Below are 24,223 nucleotides of genomic sequence, written 5' to 3'. Positions count from 1 at the left end.
AGAAAAATGAAAATTACATTCACACAGATATTCATACAAGCCTTATCTGCCAAACCCTGAAACCAAAATCAGCCCAGATGCTCATCCACAGGTGAATGGTTAAAAACTGGTGGCATATACATACCATGGAATACTACACAACAATAAAAAGGGACCAGCTGATTAATACTCATTGCTACTTGGATGAATCTCCAGAGAATTGTACTGAATTTTTTAAAAAGCCAATTCCAAAATGTTATATACTGCATGATTCCATCCATGTAACATTTTTTAAATGAAAAGGTTTTTGAAATGGAGAATAAATTAATGGTCACCAGGGGTTAAGGAAGGAGGAAGGGATGTGGGAGGAAGGTGGATGTGGCTATAGAGGGCAACAGGGGGAACCTCGTGTCCTCCTTGCGGTGGTGCATGGACAAACCTACACAGGTGGTGCCCACGACAGACAAGTAAAACTGGAGAAATCTGAGTAAGTTTGGTGGATTGTATCAATGTCAATATCCTAGGTGGGACAATGTACTATAGTTTCCCAAAATGTTACCATGGGGGAAACTGGGCAAAGTGTCCACAGAGTCTCTCTGTATTATTTCTTACAACTGTCTGTTAATCAGCTATTATCTCAGTAAGCGTTGTAATTAAAAATGACACTTCTAGAGGTCTATTTCAACCTTGATATTTGTTCCCAAAGAGGATGAAATAAGAAACAGCTGACTTACAGCTTTTGCCACAGGAGCACATGCTCTGTCATGTATTTGTAGCTGTAACTTGAACAGAAGCTGTTAACACAACTGTTTTTGCTCACCTCCTGGGTTTCAGTTAAAAGATTTCATGAGGATGAAAAAAATCTAAACAGTTTCAAGCAATTATACTTTTGCCCAGAAGTTAATAAATTTCAGAAGCTGCTGATTTTAGCCTATGACATCTGCCTAACCTATTTTGATATGTTTTCTTTGCTTTTTTTTTTTTTTTGAGGGAAAGGAGTAGAAAGCCAAAGATAAATTTATGATGTCAAGTAAACGGCGTGTTTACATTGCTGTTTCTTTCAGTTTTTCAGTCTTGTAGCTCAGTTCCTTTTTGTTTGTAACATAGACACTGCTTTACCTTCTCTTCTCTTGGAACATGGTCTATAAATATCCCAGGCACTAGCAGGTCAGAGAACACAGGCAGTTTCTGGAAAAAAGAAATAGAACTCCATCTAATAATATTATCACTTTGACTTTGTTTGATTGCTTTTCTCTTTTTCTGGTTTTTTTTTTTTCTTTTTTTTTTTTTAAGACAGAGTCTCGCTCTTTCGCCAGGCTGGAGTGCAGTGGCACGATCTTGGCTCACTGCAACCTCTGCCTCCCCGGTTCAAGCGATTCCCCTGCCTCAGCCTCCTGAGTAGCTGGGACTACAGGTGCTCACCACGACGCCCAGCTAATTTTTTGTATTTTAGTAGAGATGGGGTTTCACCATGTTGGCCAGGATGATCTTGATCTCCTGACCTCGTGATCTGCCCACCTTGGCCTCCCAAAGTGCTGGGATTACAAGCGTGAGCCACTGCGCCCGGCCTATTTTGTTTTTCTTATTACTTTGGGGAAGCTTGTTTCAAGTATGATAGATTTCTGTCTTGGCCCTCACATGCCCCAACTTTCCTAAGAAATTGCAAAACCTGTGCTTCCTTCCAGAAAAAAATCATCTATGCCTCTCCTGATCCCGGTGGAGAACTGCAAGTTCTCTTATAGAAAATGCTTGAGAGTTTCAGAGTGTTCTGAAAGAAAATGGAAGCGAGAGATGGAGTGGGAGCAACTGCAGGAAACAGGCAGGGAAGCTTTTGTTGCTTATGTTGCTTTTCTTAAAAAACAAAAAGACTCAGACTGTAACATCATTACATTTAAGTTTACTTGGTCAGAGTCTGATGGAAACAGTCCACCTCCTGTTTATAAGAGCAGTGTGGAAAGGCTGAACGTAACAAGCCATATTTAACGTGCTTTCAGACTAGCAGACTTTGTTGTATTTCATATACAGATATGATTTGCTTTGGAAGTAATGGCCAGAAATGCCAAGTCCTGTTGTCCTGAGCCCATCTTGGAATTTATGGTTATCAATTTCATTACATAGTCTTAAGATTAGGCCTTGAATTTTATACTGTCAGAAATCTCCTGGTGCTGGGCTATAGTTAGCAAGGTCAGGAGCTTGTTTGGATTCAAAAGCTATAAAAGAATCCAGACATGACTTGTAGGTCAGAGCTGAAAGCTGTTAAAGACATGATGATCAGATTATCAGATTCGAATAACCAGCTGAGGCAAATTTTATAGCATTAAAGTCTAGAGTATGTGTAGATTACAGAAAGGAGAGCCGGGGTGTGTGCGTGATGAAGTGGGGAAAGTCTTTTGAAAAGAATTTAGGAATACCTGTTAAAAATGGCCTATAAACAGATAAATAATCATTTTCAGAAAGAAATAGGGGGAAGTTATCGGAATCCTAGGCACAGTAAATAAACAGGTTGAAATGGTAGTATATAAAGAGCCTAGTTCCTCAATTTTATTCTTTTATTAACTTGATCTTTTAATTTAATGCTTTCTGAGATTTATTCTTATTGATTGATAAATGCAGATCAATTTATTCATTTGAACTGATATACAGTATTCTAGTGTATGAATTAAACAGTTTACATCTACATGCCCGTCCTGATAGACAAATTAGGTTGTCGTTAGCTGTTTAAATATTTTTAGTTGACATGTAATAATTATACATATTTATGGGGTACAAAGGCATATTGGATACATTTTATACCATGTGTAATGCTCAAATCAGGGTATTTAGCATATCCATCAACTCCAACATTTATTATTTCTTTGTGTTGGGGACTTTCAAAACCTTCTCTTCAGCTTTTTAAATGTATACAATAAATCATTGTTGACTGTATTCACCCTACAGTGCTACAGAACACGTAGAACTTATTCTTCCTCTATAATCTTGTATCCATTCCCAGTCCTGTTTTAATTAATTAATTATATATATTTTTGAGACAGGGTCTTGCTCTGTCCCCCAGGCTGGAGTGAAGTGGTGCCATCACAGTTCACTGCAGCCTCAACCTACAGGGCTCAAGCGATCCACTTACCTTAGCCTCCTGAGCAGCTGGGACCACAAGGGCATGTTACCACACCTGGCTAATTTTAAAAAAGTTTTTTGTAGAGATGGGGGTCTCACGATGTTGCCCAGGCTCCATTTTTAAAATTGAAGTTTGAATTTCTTCTCCCTCTCTCTCAGGCTATCTGAATAAGGCAAAAATGTGAGAGGGTATAGCCTGATAGTAGCACAGATGTGAGTTCTAACTTGGCTCTGCTGGGTCCCCCTGAGCAAGTGTCTTAAACCCTCAAAGCCTCAGTTTCCTCATCTGAACAAAAAAAAAAGGATGGTATTCTGTACAACACATGTTTGTGGTAATGACTGAGTGGTATAGTGTGTCAACAGGTTCTGGAACATGGTTAGTGATCAATAAATGGAAGGATCACAACTATTAATACTACTTTACAAGTGTAAAACACTCTAGGCTTCTCAAAATACAATCGCACTTGATACTACATGTTCATGTTTGTAAGAATACTGTTGAAAGCGGTGGGAGGTCTGGGGAGATGTTGGTCAAATAATGCAAAATTTAGATTTGACAGGAGGAATGAGTTCAAGAGAGCTCTTGTACATCATGGTGACTACAGTTAATAACAAAATATTGTGTATCTGAAAATGCTAAAAAGGCTGACTTTAAGGTTCATAAAAGTGTCAACTATGCAAAGTAATGCATAAATAGCTTGATTTAGCCATGCCATAATGTATACATATATCAAAAATCTCATGTTGTACACCATAAACATATACAATTTTTACTTGTCAAATAAATAAATAAGAACCTCCACACACATACAAAAAGAAGAATACTGTTGAGGGGGTTAGGCAGGTACATAGTATCCCGATTTTACGGATGAGAAAAATGAAGCTCAATGATTAGCCTCTAGATTGCCTGGTTGGTGAGCAGTACACCTTGGATTACAACTACAGAGGTCTGTAAATTTCAGTGAGGATAAGAATCACCAGAATAGTGACTAAAATCTGGATTGCTGGGCTCCATCCCCAAAGTTTCTGATTCAGTAGGTCCAGAAGGGGGCCCAAGAATGTGAATTTCTCACCATAGCTCAAGTGATGTGGATGCTGCTGATCTTGCCACACTTTGCAAGCCACTGAGCTGTACTAGAGCAATGATTCTTAAATATGCCTGCCCATTAGAATCTGCTGGAAGCTTAAAGGACGAAATAAACCCATAACTGCCTCACTTCCGTACGTGTTCTGTTATCACAAATGGGATCCAGCCTTATGACTCGTGTACAAATACTTGATTATTGCAAATAAAGAAGGATAAGTCTGTAACAGCTTTGGAAAATCTGCAAAGCCTGGAAAGTTGTGTTTTTCTTCTCTCAGGAATATGATATTACTATATTCCTTGGCCTGGTGCGGTGGCTCATGCCTGTAATCCCAGCACTTTGGGAGGCCAAGGCCGGCAGATCACTTCAGGTCAGGAGTTCCAGACCAGCCTGGCCAAAATGGCGGAATCCCATCTCTACTAAAAACACAAAAATTAGCCGGGAGTGGTGGCACATGTCTGTAATCCCTGCTATTCGGGAGGCTGAGCCAGCACAATCGCTTGAATGTGGGAGGCAGAGGTTGCAGTGAGCCAAGATCGCGCCATTGCATTCCAGCCTGGGTAACAGAGCAAGACTCCGTCTCAAAAGAAAAAAAACAAAAAGAATATAGTATTACTCTATTTCTGATCCCAAATTTTCCATTTTATAACGTAAGATTTTCTATTATTGCCTGTCAAATACTGAATCAGGGCTAGCAAATAGAGATTACTTACCACACCTGAAGCAATAAAGTTTTCCAAATATTATAACAAATATTAATACTTTGACTTTCATCTCTGAAATACTGTATGGTTGGTTATTTTAGCCTTGACAAAATAGAAATTAAAAACTGCTTTTAAAAATATCCTGCATTTATCTATTGAACTAATGAAATATTTTATGACTTTTTGTTATTTAAGAAGTAAAAGTTATTTTTATAGATACATTTATTCTGAGCTCTGTATATTGACATTTTATAGATTATTTTTAAGTATGCTGCCTAAATGATTATGAAAAAAAATGTGGTTCTTTAAAAACTACATACCAGAGTGCTTTTGTTGATACCACTAATTGGAAATTAAAAATTTTCTTTTATAAGACCTAAATTCATAGAAAGGTAAGAATTATTGAATAAGATGTTATTTTCGCTCATTTGTTGTCAGTGCCTAGTCAAAATAATATTTTATGTTCACATACTAAATGATAAATAATGCACTAACTATTACAAAAACCTATGTAATATGGGTTGCGTTAATCGTATTTGGAGTTTACATAGCATCTCTAAGAAATCCCAAATGCTTTGAAAATATTGTTTCACTTACTTTTACAGCACTAGTTTTGAAAAGATGTAGAACTCTCAGTTGAAGGATTCAAGGAGGGAACACATTCAAAGGTTAATTCAGCACAGGGCTTAGAGCATAGTGAGTACTCTTTAAATTAGCTGCTATTCTTGATATCACTATTACTATTGACTTTTTGAAAGACCACAGGCATTAAAGTTTCATCATGATGTGTATTTTTCTGCATCTGATATATGGACAGATCTGATTATTGATTGTCCAGGTTATTTTGTCATAAGCCATTAGGGTGATTTTCATCACAGTGTTGTGTGACAACATCATCTTGACATACCAAGTCAGGAAGATGGAATACCAGGTTGTAATAATAATAAAGAAAAACGTTCCAGAAAGGCACCCAGTCAGTGTTAGATGATGATTTTACAAAAGACTCAGTTCTAGATCTTTGATTCTGTAGCAACTTGGAAATTTTATATCTGAATGTTTCAAATTTAGGGAGGTCTCCCCATTCTAGGGTAGGTGTTATCTGATCACAATGAGATGGAAGTTTCAAGAGACCAAGAGCTAGAGAACAACCAGTGATGTTTTCCTGTTTAACGGTCACTTTATTTATTCATGACCACATACAATGCCAAGTGGTACTCAGATACTGTTACCAGCTAGGTCCTAGTCTGTTCTGCCCTGAACAGTAAATCAATTCGTGTGACATGGGTTTTGCAAAAGAAAAAAAAGATTTATTCACAAGGGCATGGAGTGAGGAGGTGGGAGAATAGCTCTGAAGTACGCCTCCCTGAAGATAAGGCTTAGGGATATTTATGGGTTAGGGAAATGGGGTGGTCTGAGTTATGGGGAAATGTAATTGGCACTGGGAAAAAAATGAAGTAACAGGCTCATTCTGCACAAATGTAGCCAGAGTTCATGGCATTATATAGGACATATGTACAGAAAAATGGCAGTGTTAGCATCATCTGAGGGTGGAGTTTTTGACCCTCTGACATCAAAAGGCCACCTCTCAGGCACTTGAAGAGTCAGTGGCCTCAACCAGTTTGAAATGGACAGAAGCTGGCCTAAGTTTCTGAGAAAAAAAAAAAAATGGAAGCAACAGTTACCACGGTGACCTATGAACGTTATCTATAAAGTAGCCAGTGAAGTTAAGTCTCAGTGTTCATTGGTGCGGTGTTCAGCTACTGCAGCCTTCAACTTCATGGGAAAAGGAAACAACACCAAGAGGCAAATGACCAAAAGCAAGCAGGGGAGGCAGACCTAATGAAATTACCTCTCAGTTTCCATAGACTCATGCTGCTTCCAGCTCTCTGCAGAAGGTAGATTCTCTGGTGAGTTGTCCAGAGCACCAAACCAGCACGATTTTCTGTTATGTGGGGAGGACTAGGGAGTTTGCCCACAACTAAGCTCTGTGGGGACGGCAGAGATACTACTTCAGATAGAGGAGAGATGTTTGGGCTCCTTTTACAAAGCAAAAATCGTGGGCCAGGGTTGACATCCAATTACAGCTCTCTCACATCATTTAATGAGGTTCAATAATGGCTTTGTAGGGGAGTAAAACTTCATCTCCATCCTTTTGGGTCCTGGCTGGGTCTGAGGATTAAACTGACATAAAATAGATTAACAAAAGAAAAGCATATAGATTTGTCTAATCGAAGTTTTATGTGGCATGGGTGCCTTTTTAAGGAAATGAAGACCCCAGGATGAAGTTTGAGTTGGACATTTATATAGTGAATTGCACAGAGTAGTAAAACTGAAAATGCGATAAGGCAAAGGGGCATGGGCTAGTGTAGTTAATTGGGTGGAGAAGTGACTAAGAAGATAAGGGTTAGTTTAACAAGGTTTGTTTGTACAGATTTCCCTCAGCTTCAATTTCCTGTCATTGATAAGAATGTGGCTTTCCTTCTTATGTAGGGAGGACAGCTTTCACAGGGGAATTTTATCTCCTGCTTTTAAGAAACAACATTAAGTTCAGAGTGATCTTCTCCTACCTGCTTTTTTTTTTTAAGTGCTTTTAACTAAAAATAGTGAATATGCCAGAGCAGCATATTTTATTGTGGCATTATTAACTCCTTTGGCTTCTAATCACCAATTTCTTACCTTGTTCAAGGTACTGGGGACCAAGTTTTTACTCTCTCATGGAAACATTTAAAAAGCAATCAAGCATAGATTTCTAGACAGACTTCTTAAAGGAAGTTGCAAACATTATGTCTTCTTTTTCTCTGTTGCAATATGTATACTGTTGCATCTGGAAGGGACACTCATTCTTGCAGTGCCATGATGAAACCCAGTGCTCACATCCCGTGAACCCTATCAATAATAATTATTAGAAAGTATTACTGCAGTGCGATGTTTAAATCCTCTGGTTCCTTAGAGATTTTCCCAAAGCCTGACCAAAACAAAACAAAACAAAACACACCACTATATAATCAATTACTAAATACCATCAAACGTGTACAGGCTTTGCTAAGCACAGGAAGAAAATTTCGGGGTTGTCATCTGAAGACTTAGGGTTGCTTATGGCAAATTTCTAAACAGAAAGGTTCAACAGCTTACAGGTTTCCTGATACAGAAGTAGCTAGTCTAGGCTGCTTCAAGTGCTTTGCAAAATCTGACCTTCAAATTTGTGCTCCCTTTTCCAAAATTGATTTGATTTAACCTACAATGAAAAGAAGTGCAAACAAGATCAGCAGTTCATGAGGAAGCAATTATCTAAAAAAAAAAAAAAAAGAGGAAGAAGAGCTCTGATTGAATTAATTTTCACTCTAAGCTTCCTGGCAGCCAAAGGGAAAAAATACAGAAAAATGGAAAGAATGTTGGATCTCGAGGCATAAGGAATGGTTTTCAGTTTGGCAGTCTGCTGCTGTCACTTAGTGGCAGGGTGGCAGGGATCTCTTAATGTATTTTCTTAGATTCTGTTTCCTTATTTTAAAAATGTGGACAATAAGGATCTGGAAGGATATTGAGAGGATTCAAGGAGATACTGCATGTGAAGGAAAACTCTAAAGCATAATAAAAATGAAGTGGCCATAATGAATAAATAACATTATCCAATAAAAACAAAACATTTTAAGTCACACAATGTTGTATTGGTTTTACTACCACCAGGAAGTAAGAACATTGAGGGCTGGAACATGAAAGCACATAACACATGTTGTTTGCTGAACTAACCAAAGGAAGGAAGGAAACCTTTTCCATGTTTTCTCTTCAAGCTTGAGTAAATGTTTGGCCAATTTCATTCACTCGTTCAATAAAGAAAAGTTGAACGTCAGATCCTAAGCAGCTGAGAGGGGCTGCAGAAGGTCCTATGTGTACAGGATGCTCTACTGTAAACCTAGGACCACGGTTCTAAATAGGTGTGCAACACTGTCCAGCAAACCTGCTGTGATTTCAGGACAACTTCATTTACCATTCTCCCCACTCTCTACTTCAACTCTCCCACAATTTCCACAAACTTAATTCCTCACTCTTCATATCTGAGCTCTCAGAAGTATTCCCTGACCTCTACCAGATTGTCTTCCTATTTCACACCACTATAATACCACTTGCCTTTTTTCTCATGGCATCATCGCTCCAAATTTACATTTATTTGCATCGTCATTACATTTGTCATTGATAGTGGTATCAAATTAATATTAATTATAAATCTAATTTATAAAATTTACATCATTGTTATTACGCTTATTTGCATCATTATTGTATTTATTTAGAATAATGCAATTAGGTTGGTAACTGGCTCTCAGGCTGTAAACTCCAACAGAGCAGGGGCCTGTTTTTGTTCACCCTTCTGTTCCTAGGACTAGCCCAGTGCCTGATGCTTAGTAGATGCCGGGGTCAATTCTGCTAAATTAGTCAGCATTCCTGACCTCTACAAACTCTTTGTCTGGTGGGTGTGGAGGCCTACTGTGTAATGGCCGTCTAAAGTTTCAGGCGGGTTTGCAGCTGTCCACCTGGGCCTTGGTAAAGAAACCTGGGTTGCCTGTTCTGCAAAGTGAACCCTGTAGCAAATGTTTTGGGAGACAGAATCCTCCCAAAGAGAACCCTGCCCCTTTACAACAACAAAACAAAACAAGCCCCAAAGCCGCCCTACAATATTTTCCTGGATCAGAGACAGGGGTTGCAGCAGAAGCTCGCGCCCCATGGCATGACCTGGAATAAACCCTGCCAAGTATCCAGCGCGCGTGCCAGCTGGAGGCTGCGCCGGGACAGCCCCCTCATTTCTCCCGCGCTAAACCCCGCCGGACGGCTCCACTCCCTCCCTCTGCTGCAGGGGGGAGCCCGGCGCCCTAACACTGGTAATTGCTCTTGCCGCGCCCAACTGCAGCCCCCTCTCGCGCCGCCTGCGAAGACAAGGTCAGTGGCCGCGAAGTTGGAACGTGATCGGAGCCACGAGGCCCAGTGAGGCGGCACCGAGCGGGCAGCGCAACGCGCTCCCCCTGTCCCGGGCGTCAAGTGCGCCCCTCCCGGGGCCCGCCTGTGCTCCGGGCGGAGCGCGCTAGCTGCTCGGGCGCGGGGCGTTCTTGGTGCGCCGGGCCGTGGTGAGTCCGGGCTCCCGTGGCCGCGTGCTGGGAGGAGACTGGAGCCCGGTTAGGAAGAATGGAGTTGGCGACTCGCTACCAGGTGAGGGTCCGGCCGCCCGCCGCCGTCCGGACGCACCCACGGTTTGACTTCCCTTTGCCACCCGGTCCTGCTGGCTTTGGGCTGGAAACGTGGCCCTTGGCTGCGGCACTGGGGATCTGGCGCGCCCAGCCGGTTGAGTGCCGGAGTGGGCGCGCCCTGCAGGTGTGCGCAGTGGGTCACGTTTGTGCCACGCGGACCACAGAGGCCGGTCGCCCCAGCACACAACCGCGCTCAGCCTGGCGCTCTGCTCAGTCTCGGGTGGCCGCCGGGGGTGCAGGCGGGGAGCTAGCGGGGCGCAGCGCCTGCGTTTGCAGCCCTCGTGAGACGGGGGAGGGGCTTTTTTTGTGCACTCCCCACACTTTCTCCGGGAATTGGCACAGAGATCAGGAAGCTTAAGAGAGTTGTAATTTTTTTTTTTTTAACAGTCGATCGCCAGACCAGTCCAACTTGGATAATGGAGTTTAAAAAGAATAACTTTCGTGTTTATTCTAGAACTTTTGTAAACGTTTTCAAGGAATTAGTAACCATTTGGGGGAAATGGTAACGTCATTGGGCCGAGTTAAACAAGCTGCAAGATCCCAAATCATATGCACAGCACGACCCCAATTACGCGTTAAGGGCCTAACTCGTCTTTAAAACTCATTAGCAAACACTTGAGTAAGTTCCCCCAAACGTTTCAGTGGGTAGTGGGAATGTGAACGTGACTTCAGTTTTCTCTTTTTACTTCTTAAAAGAGCTTTTCTCTACGTTATCGTAATGGAGATACATGTTTACTTAGAAGTAAGCAATAAAAACATTTTTCAAAAGAACTAAAAATACAACCTTTAAAAAGGGAAACAAGCAGCCACGCCTCTGCTTGTGGGAGCACAGAGATGCTTTGTGCGAGGATTGTTTTTTTCTTTTTTTTCCACTTGTTTTTGTGAGAGTCGCGAGACTCACTGCTTCCACCTTGCCTCCGACTGGTGTTTACTTTCCTCCACCTGCGTGCCTGGCCCGAGAGAAGGGGAGGCGGGGCCGCCAGCGTTGGAAGGCGCAGAGTGCCAGGCGCCCGAGCCCAAACCGCTGTCACCTGCCCGAGTCTGGCGGCAAAGACTGAGCCGCTAACGGTAGCTTTGGCCTTTTAGTAATTTCTGAAGCCTTCCTGAAAATGGTCGTTTGAGAAAAATCTGTTGTTGATGTTTCTGAGAATATTTTTAAAATGCCTCCTGTGAGATTAAACTATTAAAAGCAAGGGAAACAGTAAAGCCTACGGAATGAGACAGGGTTCGATTTTTTATTTTTTGCCACTGGCTTTTACCGTGTATTAGCATCCTTTTTTTTTTTTTTTTTTTTTTTGAGACGGTGTTTCGCTCTTGTCCGGGGTGGAGTGTAATGGCGTGACCTCGGCTCACTGCAACCTTCGCCTCCCGGGTTCAAGCAATTTTCCTGCCTCAGCGTCCTGAGTAGCTGGGATTACAGGCGCCCGCCACCACGCCTGTCTAATTTTTTGTATTTTTTTTTTTTTAGTAGAGACAGGGTTTCACAATATTGTCCAGTCTGGTCTTGAACTGCTGACCTCAGGTGATCCACCTGCCTCGGCCTCCCAAAGTGCTGGGATTACAGGCGTGAGCCACCACTTCCGGCTGGCGTCCTAACAACCTTCTAGGAGTTTCTGTTGCTACAGGACTGAAAACACAAAACAAACCCTCTGGATGGAGATTTGAGCTCCTTGTGAGTTTAGTCAGAAAATGTATCTGGAATTTATCACTCCGGAGCTCCTTGTGAATGTAATCAGAAAATGTTTCTGGAATGTGTCACTCCTGTTGTTAAGCTGGAGAGTTCTTTGCACTTCCACTACTGATATTCATAATTCATGCTTAGGAAACTCAGAAGTCCCAGAATGTGTAGTTGGAAGTGAGCGTTTACTGCCACACAATGAGGCTAATTTTTGGTAGTTCTAAAATGTTAAATAAACTATTTATCATGTAGGGGTTACCCACAAATTATATCCGATCCATTATGCACCAATTAAGGCAAATTACTATATGTAAGATGATCAGGGGTTTTTTTTTTCCTTTTCTGAAGACCTAATTGGCAGTGCAAATCAAAGATGTGTGATGGTTTTTCCAGTGGAAATGTTCCTGTTCATCATAATTTAAATGTGCACAGATTATAGTCTCTAAATTAGTGGAGAGTGGTTCTGTGGGGTGGGCAGGTGACTGGGGATAAGAACAGTTAATGAACATTTAAGGCACAGCAAGATGTTAAATTCGTGTGGTTCCACCCTGTCCCCCAGCCTTATGAATAAAGCAATGTGATGAACCACCTGAAGTGGCATTACTGCACATCGAATGTCGTTCAGCTCAGTGTGCAGTGGGTTTTAATCTCACACATTGGAGTTAAGTATAATTTCTATCACTTGGAAAGCGCAGAGCTAAGTGTTTCAGCAAAGCAGCTTAGGCCTAATGTTATGAGTAAGAAGCAAACAAGGAGACTCATTTACTCTGAACTACTTTCGAGTCTGCTTTCCTGCCATCCCACCAGTGTGTTGGATTTGATGTCCTCTGACAGTGATTATGCTTCCCCCAGGCTGTAGTCTTGTCGTGCTGACCACTGTGTCTTTGTGCTTTTATATAAAATGACAGAAATACCTCGTAAAGGCAAGGGTGTGATCCCTTACTAAGAGCTGTCAACAGTGCAGCTCATGGGAGCTCCAGCTTGCTGCAGCTCCCTAGGAGAGAAACTGGTAGGTACTGAATGTCAGTGTTCTCCTCGTACTCTGTTCTAGCTCCAGAGTACAGGATGGCCCATTTGAGAAGGAAATGATGCTAAATGTTCTTGTAAATAGGCAGGAGCACGCTGTTGAAGGGGTAAAGGGGTATTTTTCTGGTATTGGTCTCTTAGCTGCAAAGTGCTCCCATCTGATCCTGTTGTTTAACATATAATTCCAGAGCCCCAGAAGCTGGTCACAGAAAGGACAATGATTTGCCACTCTAATAGTCTTGTATTTAAAATGCTCCTTGATTGTTCTGTGTTCTGCTGGCTACCCCATCCATAGCATAGCAGGATTCTCAAAAATCAGGCGAAAACCTCAGAGATCATAATGATTCTGATCAGGTACACAGGCCAGGAAACAATGAGATAATTGTGGCCTAAAACAATTATAAACATTAGAGTAAATTAATGAAAAAGATTAGAACATCATTGGAATAGAATAAGCCAGGCATTACATTTAAACTGCTCTTGAGAGTTTTCCTTTACTCAAAGTTATGTTTTAGAATATTTACCTCCAGTATACAGTTTTGTTTTAGAAAAGACTCGGCTTTATTCACCAAAGTGGAATAGATACAGGCTACTTAAAGTAGGTAGGGATAGAGATAAGAAAATACTACTGGGGCCATTTTGTTCTTTTTGTTTATGAAAAGCAGTGCTTTCTGTAGTTTTTTTGAAATAGGACCATTCAGAGGCATATTTGGTAAATATCACTGAAGTTAACACTCAGAAAAATGTATCTTCCATAGTAGTAAATGCTAGCACCCTGCATGCAGCACAGAAATAAAGTGTGGAGTCTCACAGTGCAAGGGGCCTGAGCTTTAGTTCAAATAAATCGTTGATGTTTCCTGCCTGTTTTCCTTCATGATCATCAGCTGAGGATAGAGGGCTTGCTGACTGGGTTAGTACACTGATCAGATAGTCAGTTGAGCACTGGTTATGTGCTAGGCATTGGTAGGGTGGAAGAACAAAGACACACAAAACACGCCTCTTTCCCCACACTCTCTACCAGAAGGCCATGCTTGAACTCCCTTCCTCTTCTGCTTTTGCCAGAGCTCAGCTGGCTCCTGCTCTGTGCTATGGGGACCTGGGAGACCTTGGGTTTGGAGAGTAGAGGGAGACCTTAAGAGCCATCCTTCTTTGCCCCCAAGGAATGGAAACTATCACTTCCTTTTAAAAGTCATGCTGTGCTAAGTACTTAAAAGTTATCAGATTTAATCCCCACTGTAGATCTGTGAAGTAGGTTGTGTTATCTGCATTTTAAAGATAAGGCTAAATTGACTAATTTGCTCAGGGCAATTTGTAAGGAAGGTTACTCAGCCAGGATTCTGTCCCCAGAGCCTCTGCCTGCCCCTTGCTGCTGGAATCACGGGGCCTTGGCGAGTCCGGAAACTTGCCCTGTTCCCTCCTTCCTTTAACTAGAAGGGCTGGAGTGTTAACAGCAGCTAGTCTGGTTCTTTTTTAGGAACTCACCAGATTATGCTTTATACTGCCTGTAAAAGTCAGTTTGGGAATGTGAATAAGATCCACCAAGCTTGTACATAGGAATTACTTTTATGTGAAATTTGCATTGTACAAACAATAACATGTTACTGTAAGCTGCACTGAACCACTTCTCTGCTTCCCCTACTCTCCGTGCCCCATTTTCTGCAGTTTCCATGTAGTGTTTGCCTGTAGCACAGTTGTCATCTTTGTCTAACCTTTACAGTATGATTGCTGTTGGAATCTGCTTTCCTTAGCACTATCAGCATTACTTTTCCTAGTAGCTTAGAGGTCTTTACAGTTTTCATTTTTAGTGACTGTCTAGTGTTTCTAGATATGTATTTATTTTATGTATTTTCTGTTGAAAAAATATTTTTTTCTTTATTAGAGGAACTTTGTGGTAAATATCTCAGGGTGGTATACTGTATATCTTACGGCTTGTGTTGGAGTCTGCACTGTTTTTAATAGCTCTTTATAATGTATTTAATATCATAAAGGGAATGTGCCTGATTTTCAGTGGTTAGGAGCCTCTGACACATTGTTTTCCTAGGGCATTTCCCCTTTTGTTGCGCTATATTAGCTGAGAGAAAGCAGTTTTTGCTGAGGTTAGAACCAAGCTTATGATAACTGGACTGAAAGAATGTCGTCTCCTTGAACTTAGAGCATCTCATAGAATGTTCTAGTTGAGGGGAAAGTGGAGAGTAGTCCCAGAGATCTGTTCTTTACATCCGGTCTGCCTAGAAAACCAAGAAAACCTATAAATGTGTCAGTGGACATTTAGTGGAAGTGACTGCAGATTAGGGCTATGGGGAATTTGTGGCAAGTTGGTCTCATTGACTTGGCGGAAGGCAGGGACACCCCATCCACAGCGTCCACATTCATGCTTCCACCTGTGCATCTACAGCAGGTTCTCCAGGGTGACTGCATCCTGCAGCTCTGTAGGTTACTGCTCCTGGAAGTCTTCCCATCCATTGCCCCCACCGCTGGCTCGGGTGCTCGCCCTGGGAACTTCTGGAGTACCTGGGCTGACTTCCCTGATCACATTTATCATACCACACTGGAATTGTTTAAAGATTGTTTCTCTTACCCTACCACTTACGACTCAGTTTTCATCAGCTCTCTTAGCATGGTGTCTGGCATATATTTGATGCTTAGGAGACGATGTCCAGCATGTATTAGATGCCTAATAAATATCCATTGAATGGATGGAAGGGCAAAGTAGTACTGTTAGTAATATACTCTTTTAATTAACATTTATATAGCGTTTTCTACTTTTCAGAGCACTTTGCAGGCATAGTTTAGAAGTCATCAGGGCTGGTTCTTTTCCTTCCAGGTAAGTGGTGTAGGGTTGCACTTTCCTGGCCCTGAAACAGTCAAGGCTATTTGACTTGCTTTGGCCAGTGGAATATGAGAAGTACTATATGTCACTTCTAAGTGAATTATTTAAATGCCAGCCTACCACTTACTGTATCTCATTCCCTCTGCCACTGCATCTGTCAGCATTCTGCAGAGTGGTAGCTCTATCAGCCCAGCTTCTGGTGTGAGGACAGTGTGGAATAGAGCCTTGGGCTGGCCTGTGATGGACATGTAATGTGAACAAGACGGAAGCCTTTTTTTTTTTTTTTTTGGTTTGAAGCTATTGATTGAGATTTAGGGTTGTTTGCTACTGCTTTATAGCTTGTCATATCCTAACAGACCAGGGTGCTCCTATTTCAGTTTTGGATTCAATCACTCTGTGGTTGTCATCTGAGTGATCTGGGGTCATGGTAGTCGTGGTAACAAACGTGGGTGGGTTTCTTTTTGATTGTTAGAGTGATCAGGGTGAGGGGAATGCCCCTGGTAAGTGGTTTGGAGTTCAGGGGTATTAAGTACCATATGGCAGGCAGGAGAGTCCTACAGGATGAAGCAGTTGTTCTGTCCAAAACGTCAGTTGCACCTTGTTGGAAAACACTGAGAACAGACTTGTCCAATTTGATAATCTTTTAGACTCCAGAGAAATCTTAACATTGGCTTCACATGTTCTATCTGCTGACCTCCCTGGAGGAGGAAATTACTTCACACTTCCCAAGTGATTTGGTTCACTTCACTCCCAGGATCTCTGCCAAAATTCCAGTTCATTAGGTACTCATCTGCTGAATAGCTCTTCTAAGACCTGTGTAAATACATATCTAAAATGACTTCCCATTTATTTCTTCTCTTTTAAACATAACATTGACTACCCTGTGGGGCTTTTTATTGTGGTAAGATATACATAATAAAAGGTACTATTTTTAACCTTTCAGTGTTACTAAGTATAGTCACAATGTTGTGCCGCCATCACTGATCTCTCATGAGCTTTTTCATCATTTTAAACTGAAACTCTCTACCTACTAAACAATTACCCCTATGACCTCTTCCTCCAGCCCCTGGTTACTTCTATTTTAGTTTCTGTCTCTGAGGATATGACTATCCTAGGTATCTCATATAAGTGGAATCATATGGTATTTGTCCTTTTCTCACTGGCTCATTTCACTTAACATTGTTATTAAAGTTTATCCATGTTATAGTATGTATCAGAATTTTTTTTCAATTATTTCTCTTCTGAGACAGGGTCTCACTCTGTTGCCCAGGCTGGAGTGCAGTGGTGCTATCGTGGCTCACTGCAGCCTTGACCTCCTGGGCTCAAGTGATCCTCCCACTGCAACCTCTTGAGTAGCTGGGACTATAGGTATGTACTACCCTGCTTGGCTAATTTTTCTTTTTAAAATTTCTGGTAGAGATGGAGTCTCTCTGTGTTGCCCAGGTCGGTCTTGAACTCCTGGGCTCAAGCAATCCTCCTGTCTTGGCCTCCCAAAGTGCTGGGATTAGAGACATAAGACACTGTGCCTGACGTCATTTCTTTTAAAGTCTGAATAATACTCTTATATGTACATACCATCTTTATTTACTCATCTATTTATGTTGTCGGTTGTTTCCACCTTTTGGCTATTGTAAATACCAATGAATAAACATTGGCATACAAATATCTGCTTGAGTCCCTGCTTTCAGTTGTTCTGGGTGTGTGTTCCTAAAAGTAGAATTGCTGGGTTATATGATAATACTAAATTCAATTTTTTCAGAAACCACTATACTGTTTGGCACAGTGGCTGTGTCATTTTATATCATCATAAGCAGTGCACGAGTGTTCCAGTTTCTTCACATCTTTGCCAGCCCTAGTTCTTTCCTGGATTTTTTTTTAATGGCCATTCTAATGTGCATAAAGTGGTATCTCATCGTGGTTTTGTTTTGCATTTCCCCAATGATTAGTGATGTTAAGAATTTTTTTCTTGTGCCCGTTGGTCACCTGTACATCTTCTTTGAAGAAATGTTAATTCAAGTCCTTTGCCCATTTCTTAACTGGGTTTTTGTAGTTGTTAAGTGAGTTATTTATATATCTTGGATATTAATCCCTTATTAGATATTATTTGCAAATATTTTCTCTCATTCTATATAGGTTGCCTTTTCACTGTCTTGATAGTGCCCTTTGCACCAAAGTTTTTAATTTTGAGGTCTAGTTTATTTATTTTTCTTTTGTTGCCATATCCAAGAAATTATTGCCAAATTCAGTGTCATGAAACTTTTCCCCTGTATTTTCTTTCATGAGTTTTATAGTTTTAGCTCTTACATTTAGATCTTTGATCCATCTTGAGTTAGTTTTTATAGATGGCTTAAGGTAAGGGTCCAACCTGATTGTTTTGCATGTGGATATATCCAATTTTCCCAGCACTGTTTGTTGAAAATAGTGTTCTTTGCCATTATTCTTGGCATCCTTGTTGAAAATTAGTTAACTGTATATGCAAGGGTTTGTATCTGGGCTCTTTATTCATTTCCATTGATATATATGTCTGCCTTTATGCCAAGACCACACTGTTTTGATTACTATAGCTTTGTAGTAAGTATTGAAGTCAGGAAATGTGAGTCCTCTAACACTGTTCTTTTTTTTTTTTTTTTTTCTTTTTTAAGGGATGGAGTCTTGTTCTATCACCTAGGCTAGGGTGCAGCGGTGCAATCTCGGCTCACTGCAACCTCTGCCTCCTGGGTTCAAGCAATTCTCCTGCTTCAGCCTCCTGAGTAGCTGGGACTACAGGCACATGCTGCCATGCCTGGCTAATTTTTTTTTGTATTTTAGTAGAGACGGGGTTTCACCATGTTGCCCAGGGTGGTCTCAAACTCCTGAGTTCAGGCAGTCTGCCCACCTCACCCTCCCAAAGTGCTAGGATTACAGGTGTGAGCCACTGCGCCCGGCCTGTTCTTCTTTTTTAAGATTGTTTTGGCTACTTAGGGTCCTTTGAGATTCCACATTAATTTTAGGATGGACTTTTGTTTTTACGAAAGAAGTCACTGAGAGTTTGAGAAGGAATGCATTGAGTCTGTACATAGCTTCAGTTAGTATTGTCACCTTATATTAAGCCTTCCAATCCATGAACATGGGATGGTTCTCCATTTCCTTGTCTTCCTTGATTTTTTCGGGGATGTAGTTTTCAGCGTACAAGGCTTTTTTCGCCTTTTTGGTTAAACTTATTTCTAAGTACTTTATTATTTTGATGCCATTGTAAATGGAATCGTTTTCTTAATTTTCTTTTCATAATTGTTCATTGTTAGTGTGTAGAAGCATAGTTGATTTTTGTGTTGATTTTGTGTCCTACAATGTCTAATTATTAGCTCTAACTACTTTTTGTGTAATCTCTAGTGTTCTCTACATATATAATCACGTCTCTTATAGCAGAGATAAATTTTGCTTCTTCCTTTCCAATTTGGATGCGTTATTTATTTTTCTTGCCTGATTGGTCTGCCTAGAGCTCCCAATACTGCGTTGAATAGAAGTGGTAAAAACGGGCATATTTGGGGTCGCTCCCGGCGGCCCCTCCCACCTCCTAGTCCTGGCCTCCCCGGGCGCAGCGCACTCCCAGCCGGCCGCAGCCTGACACGCCGCGCGGCCCCCCAGTCTCCCGCGGCCGCTCCCCCAGGCATGGCACAGGGCCTCGCCTCACTATGGCAGCAGCACGGCACAGCACGCTCGACTTCATGCTCGGCGCCAAAGCTGATGGTGAGACCATTCTAAAAGGCCTCCAGTCCATTTTCCAGGAGCAGGGGATGGCGGAGTCGGTGCACACCTGGCAGGACCATGGCTATTTAGCAACCTACACAAACAAGAACGGCAGCTTTGCCAATTTGAGAATTTACCCACATGGATTGGTGTTGCTGGACCTTCAGAGTTATGATGGTGATGCGCAAGGCAAAGAAGAGATCGACAGTATTTTGAACAAAGTAGAGGAAAGAATGAAAGAATTGAGTCAGGACAGTACTGGGCGGGTGAAACGATTACCACCCATAGTGCGAGGAGGAGCCATCGACAGATATTGGCCCACCGCCGATGGGCGCCTGGTTGAATATGACATAGATGAAGTGGTATATGACGAAGATTCACCTTATCAAAATATAAAAATTCTACACTCGAAGCAGTTTGGAAATATTCTCATCCTTAGTGGGGATGTTAATTTGGCAGAGAGTGATTTGGCATATACCCGGGCCATCATGGGCAGTGGCAAAGAAGATTACACTGGCAAAGATGTACTCATTCTGGGAGGTGGAGACGGAGGCATATTGTGTGAAATAGTCAAACTAAAACCAAAGATGGTCACTATGGTAGAGATTGACCAAATGGTGATTGATGGGTGTAAGAAATACATGCGAAAAACGTGTGGCGATGTCTTAGACAATCTTAAAGGAGACTGCTATCAGGTTCTAATAGAAGACTGTATCCCGGTACTGAAGAGGTACGCCAAAGAAGGGAGAGAATTTGATTATGTGATTAATGATTTGACAGCTGTTCCAATCTCCACGTCTCCAGAAGAAGATTCCACATGGGAGTTTCTCAGACTGATTCTTGACCTCTCAATGAAAGTGTTGAAACAGGATGGGAAATATTTTACACAGGGGAACTGTGTCAATCTGACAGAAGCACTGTCGCTCTATGAAGAACAGCTGGGGCGCCTGTATTGTCCTGTGGAATTTTCAAAGGAGATCGTCTGTGTCCCTTCATACTTGGAATTGTGGGTATTTTACACTGTTTGGAAGAAAGCTAAACCCTGAAGATCAGTAGCCCCTAATCACATGTGCTGCAAATAGCCTTCCTGACCTCCATATGCTGTACATGACATCAAAATGAGTCAGGCAATTGATTGTGAATTCCTTAAAGTTTTCCTTTTTTTAATAATTATTTTTAATTTAAAAAAGCAAATGGAAAATGTGTATTTTGATGAGCGTAGGGTGTTTTTTTTTTTTGAAAGTCAGCTGAAGGATGGTTAGACAGCACAGCGAAGACTGCTAAATGCACTGACGCCCCCCATTAGAATGTGATTTTTGTTACTTTTTATTTCTCTGTGGGCTTTTGTTTTTGTTTTTGTTTTGGTAGATCTTCAATTTGGATATTTAGAGGAGTGAACATCGTTGTTTTGCTGGAGGGAAGATCTTGATGGTGTTTCTTTCCCCAAAAATTGACTTAGATATTAAAATTTGGTGCTTATAAGAGAGTTAAAAAAATAGGATTGCTTCAATTAAAATTACAAAAGAGACAAAAACAAACAAACAAAAAAAACAAAAAAACTGGCATATTTGTCTAGCTCCTGATCTTAGGGGAAAAGCTTTCAATCTTCCATTCATCATTGAGTATCATGTTAGTTGTGGGTTTTTCATATATAGCCTTATGTTGGTGAGTTTAAGTTTCCTTCCATTTTTTTTTTTCTGATGAGGGAAGGGTGTTGAATTTTGTCAGATGTTTTTCTGCATCAATTGAGATGATCTTTGTTTTTCCCCTTTATTCTGTTCATATAGTGTACTACATTAATTGATTTTTATATGTTTGAACCATTTTGCATTCCTAGAATAAATGCCACTTGGTGATCTTGTATAATCCTTTTGCTACACTGCCGAATTTGTTTTACCTGCATTTTGTTGAGTATTCTTGTATCAGTATTCATAAGAGATATTGCTGTATAGTTTTCTAGTATCTTTCTCTGGCTTTGGTATCAGGATAATGCTGGTCACATAGAATGAGTTTCAAGTGTTCCTCCTTCTTCAAGTTTTTGGAAGACTTTGAGAAAGACTGGTGTTTGTTCTTCTTCAAATGTTTGGTAGAATTTACCCATGAAGCCATCTCGTCCTGGGGTTTACTTTGTTGGGAGGGTTTTGATTACTACTTAAAATCCTTATTTCAAATATATTCAGGTCTTCTATTTCTTCATAATTTAATCTAGCTAGGTTGTTTGTTTCTCGGGATTTATCCATTATATCTAGATAATCCAATTTGTTGGCATATGGTTGTTTATAGTACTCTTAAAATCCTATTTATTTATTTATTCATTTTGAGACGGAGTCTTGCTCTGTCGCCCAGGATGGAGTGTAGTGGCACAGTCTCGGCTCACTGCAGTCTCCGCAATTCTCTGTTTCAGCCTCCCAAGTAGCTGGGATTACAGGCGCCCGCCACCAAGCCTGGCTAATTTTTTTGCATTTTTAGTAGAGATGGGGTTTCACCATCTTGGCCAGGCTGGTCTTGAACTCCTAACCTTGTGATCCACCCACCTCTGCCTCTCAAAGTGTTGGGATTACAGGCGTGAGCCACTGCGCCTGGCCAATCCTTTTTATTTATGTCAAATTGGTAGTAATGTCCAATTTCATTACTAACGTTAGTAATTAGAGTTTTCTCTGTATGTTTTCTAGTCACGTAGCTTAAGATTTGCCAATTTGTTGATTTTTTTTTTTCAAAGAATAAACTTTTGGCTTCATTGATTTGTCTCTTATTCTTATTCTATTATGTATTCTATTCATACCGGTTTTAATCTTTGTTTCCTTCCTCTTGCTAACTTTGGGTTTGGTGTGCTGTACATTTCCTGTTCCCCTAATGTGTACGGTTTGTTTTTTGGTTGGAGATCTTCATTTTTATTGTGTTTACAGCTATAAATTTACCTCTTAGCAGTGCCTTTTGCTGCATCCCATATATTTTGGTAAATTTTGTTTTCGTTTTCATTTGTTTCAAAGTATTTTCTAATTTCCCTCGTGATGTCTTCTTTGACCCATGGTTGTTTAGGAATATGTTATTTAATTTCCACATATTTGTGAATTTTTCATTTTTCCTTCTGTTACTGATTTCTAGTTTCACTCTATTGTAACAAAGGATAGCATTATTTCAGTCATTTAAAAATGTATTCACACTTGTTTTGTGGCCTAACATATAGTGTGTCCTGGAAAATCTTCTGTAAGTACTTGAGAAAACTGTTTATTCTGTTGGTGGGTTGAGTGCTCTCTATTAGTTTTAGTTGGTTTATAATGTTGCTCAAGTCTTCTGTTTCCTTATTGCTCTGTCTTGTTCTGTTCACTGTTGAAAGTGGGGTGTTGAAGTTTCTATCTGTTGTTGCAGAACAGTCTATTTCTTCATTCAGTTCTGTCAGTGTTTGCTTCATATATTTGGGATCTTTGATGTTTGGTGTGTGTATATATTTATAATTGTTCTATCTTCTAGTGAATTGGCTCTTTTATCAATCTGTAATGTCTTTGTCTTTCAAAACAGTTTTTGACTATTTTGTCTCATATTAGTATAGCCACTCCATCTCTCTTGTGGTTATTATTTGCATCGAGTATCTTTTTCTGTCCTTTTACTTTTAACCTATTGGTGTCTTTAGATCTAAAGTGAGTCTGTTGTAGATAGTGTAGAGTTGTATCCTATTTTTAAAAAATCCTTCCTGCCAGTCAATTTCTTTTGATTTGGAGTTTAACACATTTAAATTTAAAGTAATTACTAGTGGGGAATTACTTAATCTTGTGATTTAAGAAATAGGTTTTCTGTATATCCTATGGCTTTTTTGTCCCTCATTTCCTCTGTTATTGCCTTCCTTTCAGTTTAGTTGATTGCTTGGTAGTGGCACATTTTGACTCTCTTCTCATTTCATTTCCTTTTCTTCTTAGATACTTGCTGTGTTACCATGGAGATTACATATACCATTCTAAAGTTATAGCAATCTGGTTTGAATGATACCAATTTCACTTCAGTGACATACAAAAATTCTACTCCTGTATAGCTCTTTTTCTATCATTTTATGTAATTGAGATCAGGAATTACATCTTTATGTGTTGTGTATCCATGAACAGATTCGTAAGTATTTTTAATCCTTTAGAAAATAACAAGTAGAGTTATAAGCCAAATTTACAGTAATACTCTAGTTTTTATATTTGTCCATGTATTTACCTTTACCTGAGAACTTTATATTTTTGTATGGCTTTGACAAAGTTACAGTGTAGTGACTTTCCTGTAAATGTGAAGTACTCCTTTAAGCATTTTCTGTTGCAAATGCCAGTAGTAATGAATTCCCTTGGCTTTTGTTTATTTGGGAATGTCTTAATTTTTATCTCATTTTTGAAGGGCAGTTTTTTTTTTAACCAGATAGAGAATTCTTGTTTGATAGTTTTTTTCCCTTCTGCATTTTAAATATATTACAAATGTATCATCCTACTGCTTTCTGACCTTTAAGGTTTCTGTGATAAAACGGCTGATAATCTTTTTTTTTCTTTTTTTTATACTTTAAGTTCTGGGATGCATATGCAGAACATGCAGGTTTGTTACATAGGTATACATGTGCCATGGTGGTTTGCTGCACCCATTAACCCGTCGTCTACATTAGTTATTTCTCCTAATGATATCCCTCCTCTAGTCCCCCAACCCCGACAGGCCCCAGTGTGTGATGTTCCTCTTCCCATGTCCATGTGTTCTCATTGTTCACCTGCCACCTATGAATAAGAATATGTGGTGATTGGTTTTCTGTTCTTGTGTTAGTTTGCTGATAATTTAGCTGGTTTCCTGCTTCATCCATGTCCCTGCAAAGGACATGAACACATCCTTTTTTA

The 24,223-nt window shown here is 40.4% G+C and overlaps 2 protein-coding genes across 9 annotated transcripts in view; both read left to right on the top strand.

Moving 5' to 3' along the window:
• The first annotated feature begins 9,529 nt into the window (after positions 1–9,529).
• CDCA7L (cell division cycle associated 7 like) overlaps positions 9,530–24,223 on the top strand; it is a 131,726-nt gene continuing 117,032 nt past the window's right edge. For 3 of the 8 annotated variants that reach the window (XM_034963783.2, XM_034963784.3, XM_034963781.3), the window contains exon 1: positions 9,925–10,075. In XM_034963783.2, coding sequence (XP_034819674.1) covers positions 10,052–10,075 — 24 coding nt within the window. In that variant the 5' untranslated portion in view covers positions 9,925–10,051. Of the gene's footprint in view, positions 10,076–24,223 lie in introns of all 8 variants that reach the window. The other 5 variants (XM_063606196.1, XM_034963782.3, XM_003825038.6 and 2 more) reach the window with 4 other exon arrangements.
• On the top strand, positions 15,872–21,908 carry LOC129398401 (spermine synthase). The gene has a single exon (XM_063606198.1). It carries the CDS (start codon positions 19,319–19,321, stop codon positions 20,417–20,419), a length of 1,101 nt encoding a protein of 366 aa, XP_063462268.1. The 5' UTR covers positions 15,872–19,318; the 3' UTR covers positions 20,420–21,908.

The sequence above is a fragment of the Pan paniscus genome, chromosome 6 (genome assembly GCF_029289425.2).
Source record: "Pan paniscus chromosome 6, NHGRI_mPanPan1-v2.0_pri, whole genome shotgun sequence".
NCBI lineage: Eukaryota > Metazoa > Chordata > Mammalia > Primates > Hominidae > Pan > Pan paniscus.
The sequence above is the reverse complement of the archived record's forward strand: the minus strand, read 5'-3'. Positions and strand labels throughout refer to the sequence as shown.

Bases quoted from the DNA above. Each gene is read 5' to 3' on its own strand.
- LOC129398401 (XM_063606198.1), top strand. From the start codon at position 19,319: ATGGCAGCAGCACGGCACAGCACGCTCGACTTCATGCTCGGCGCCAAA.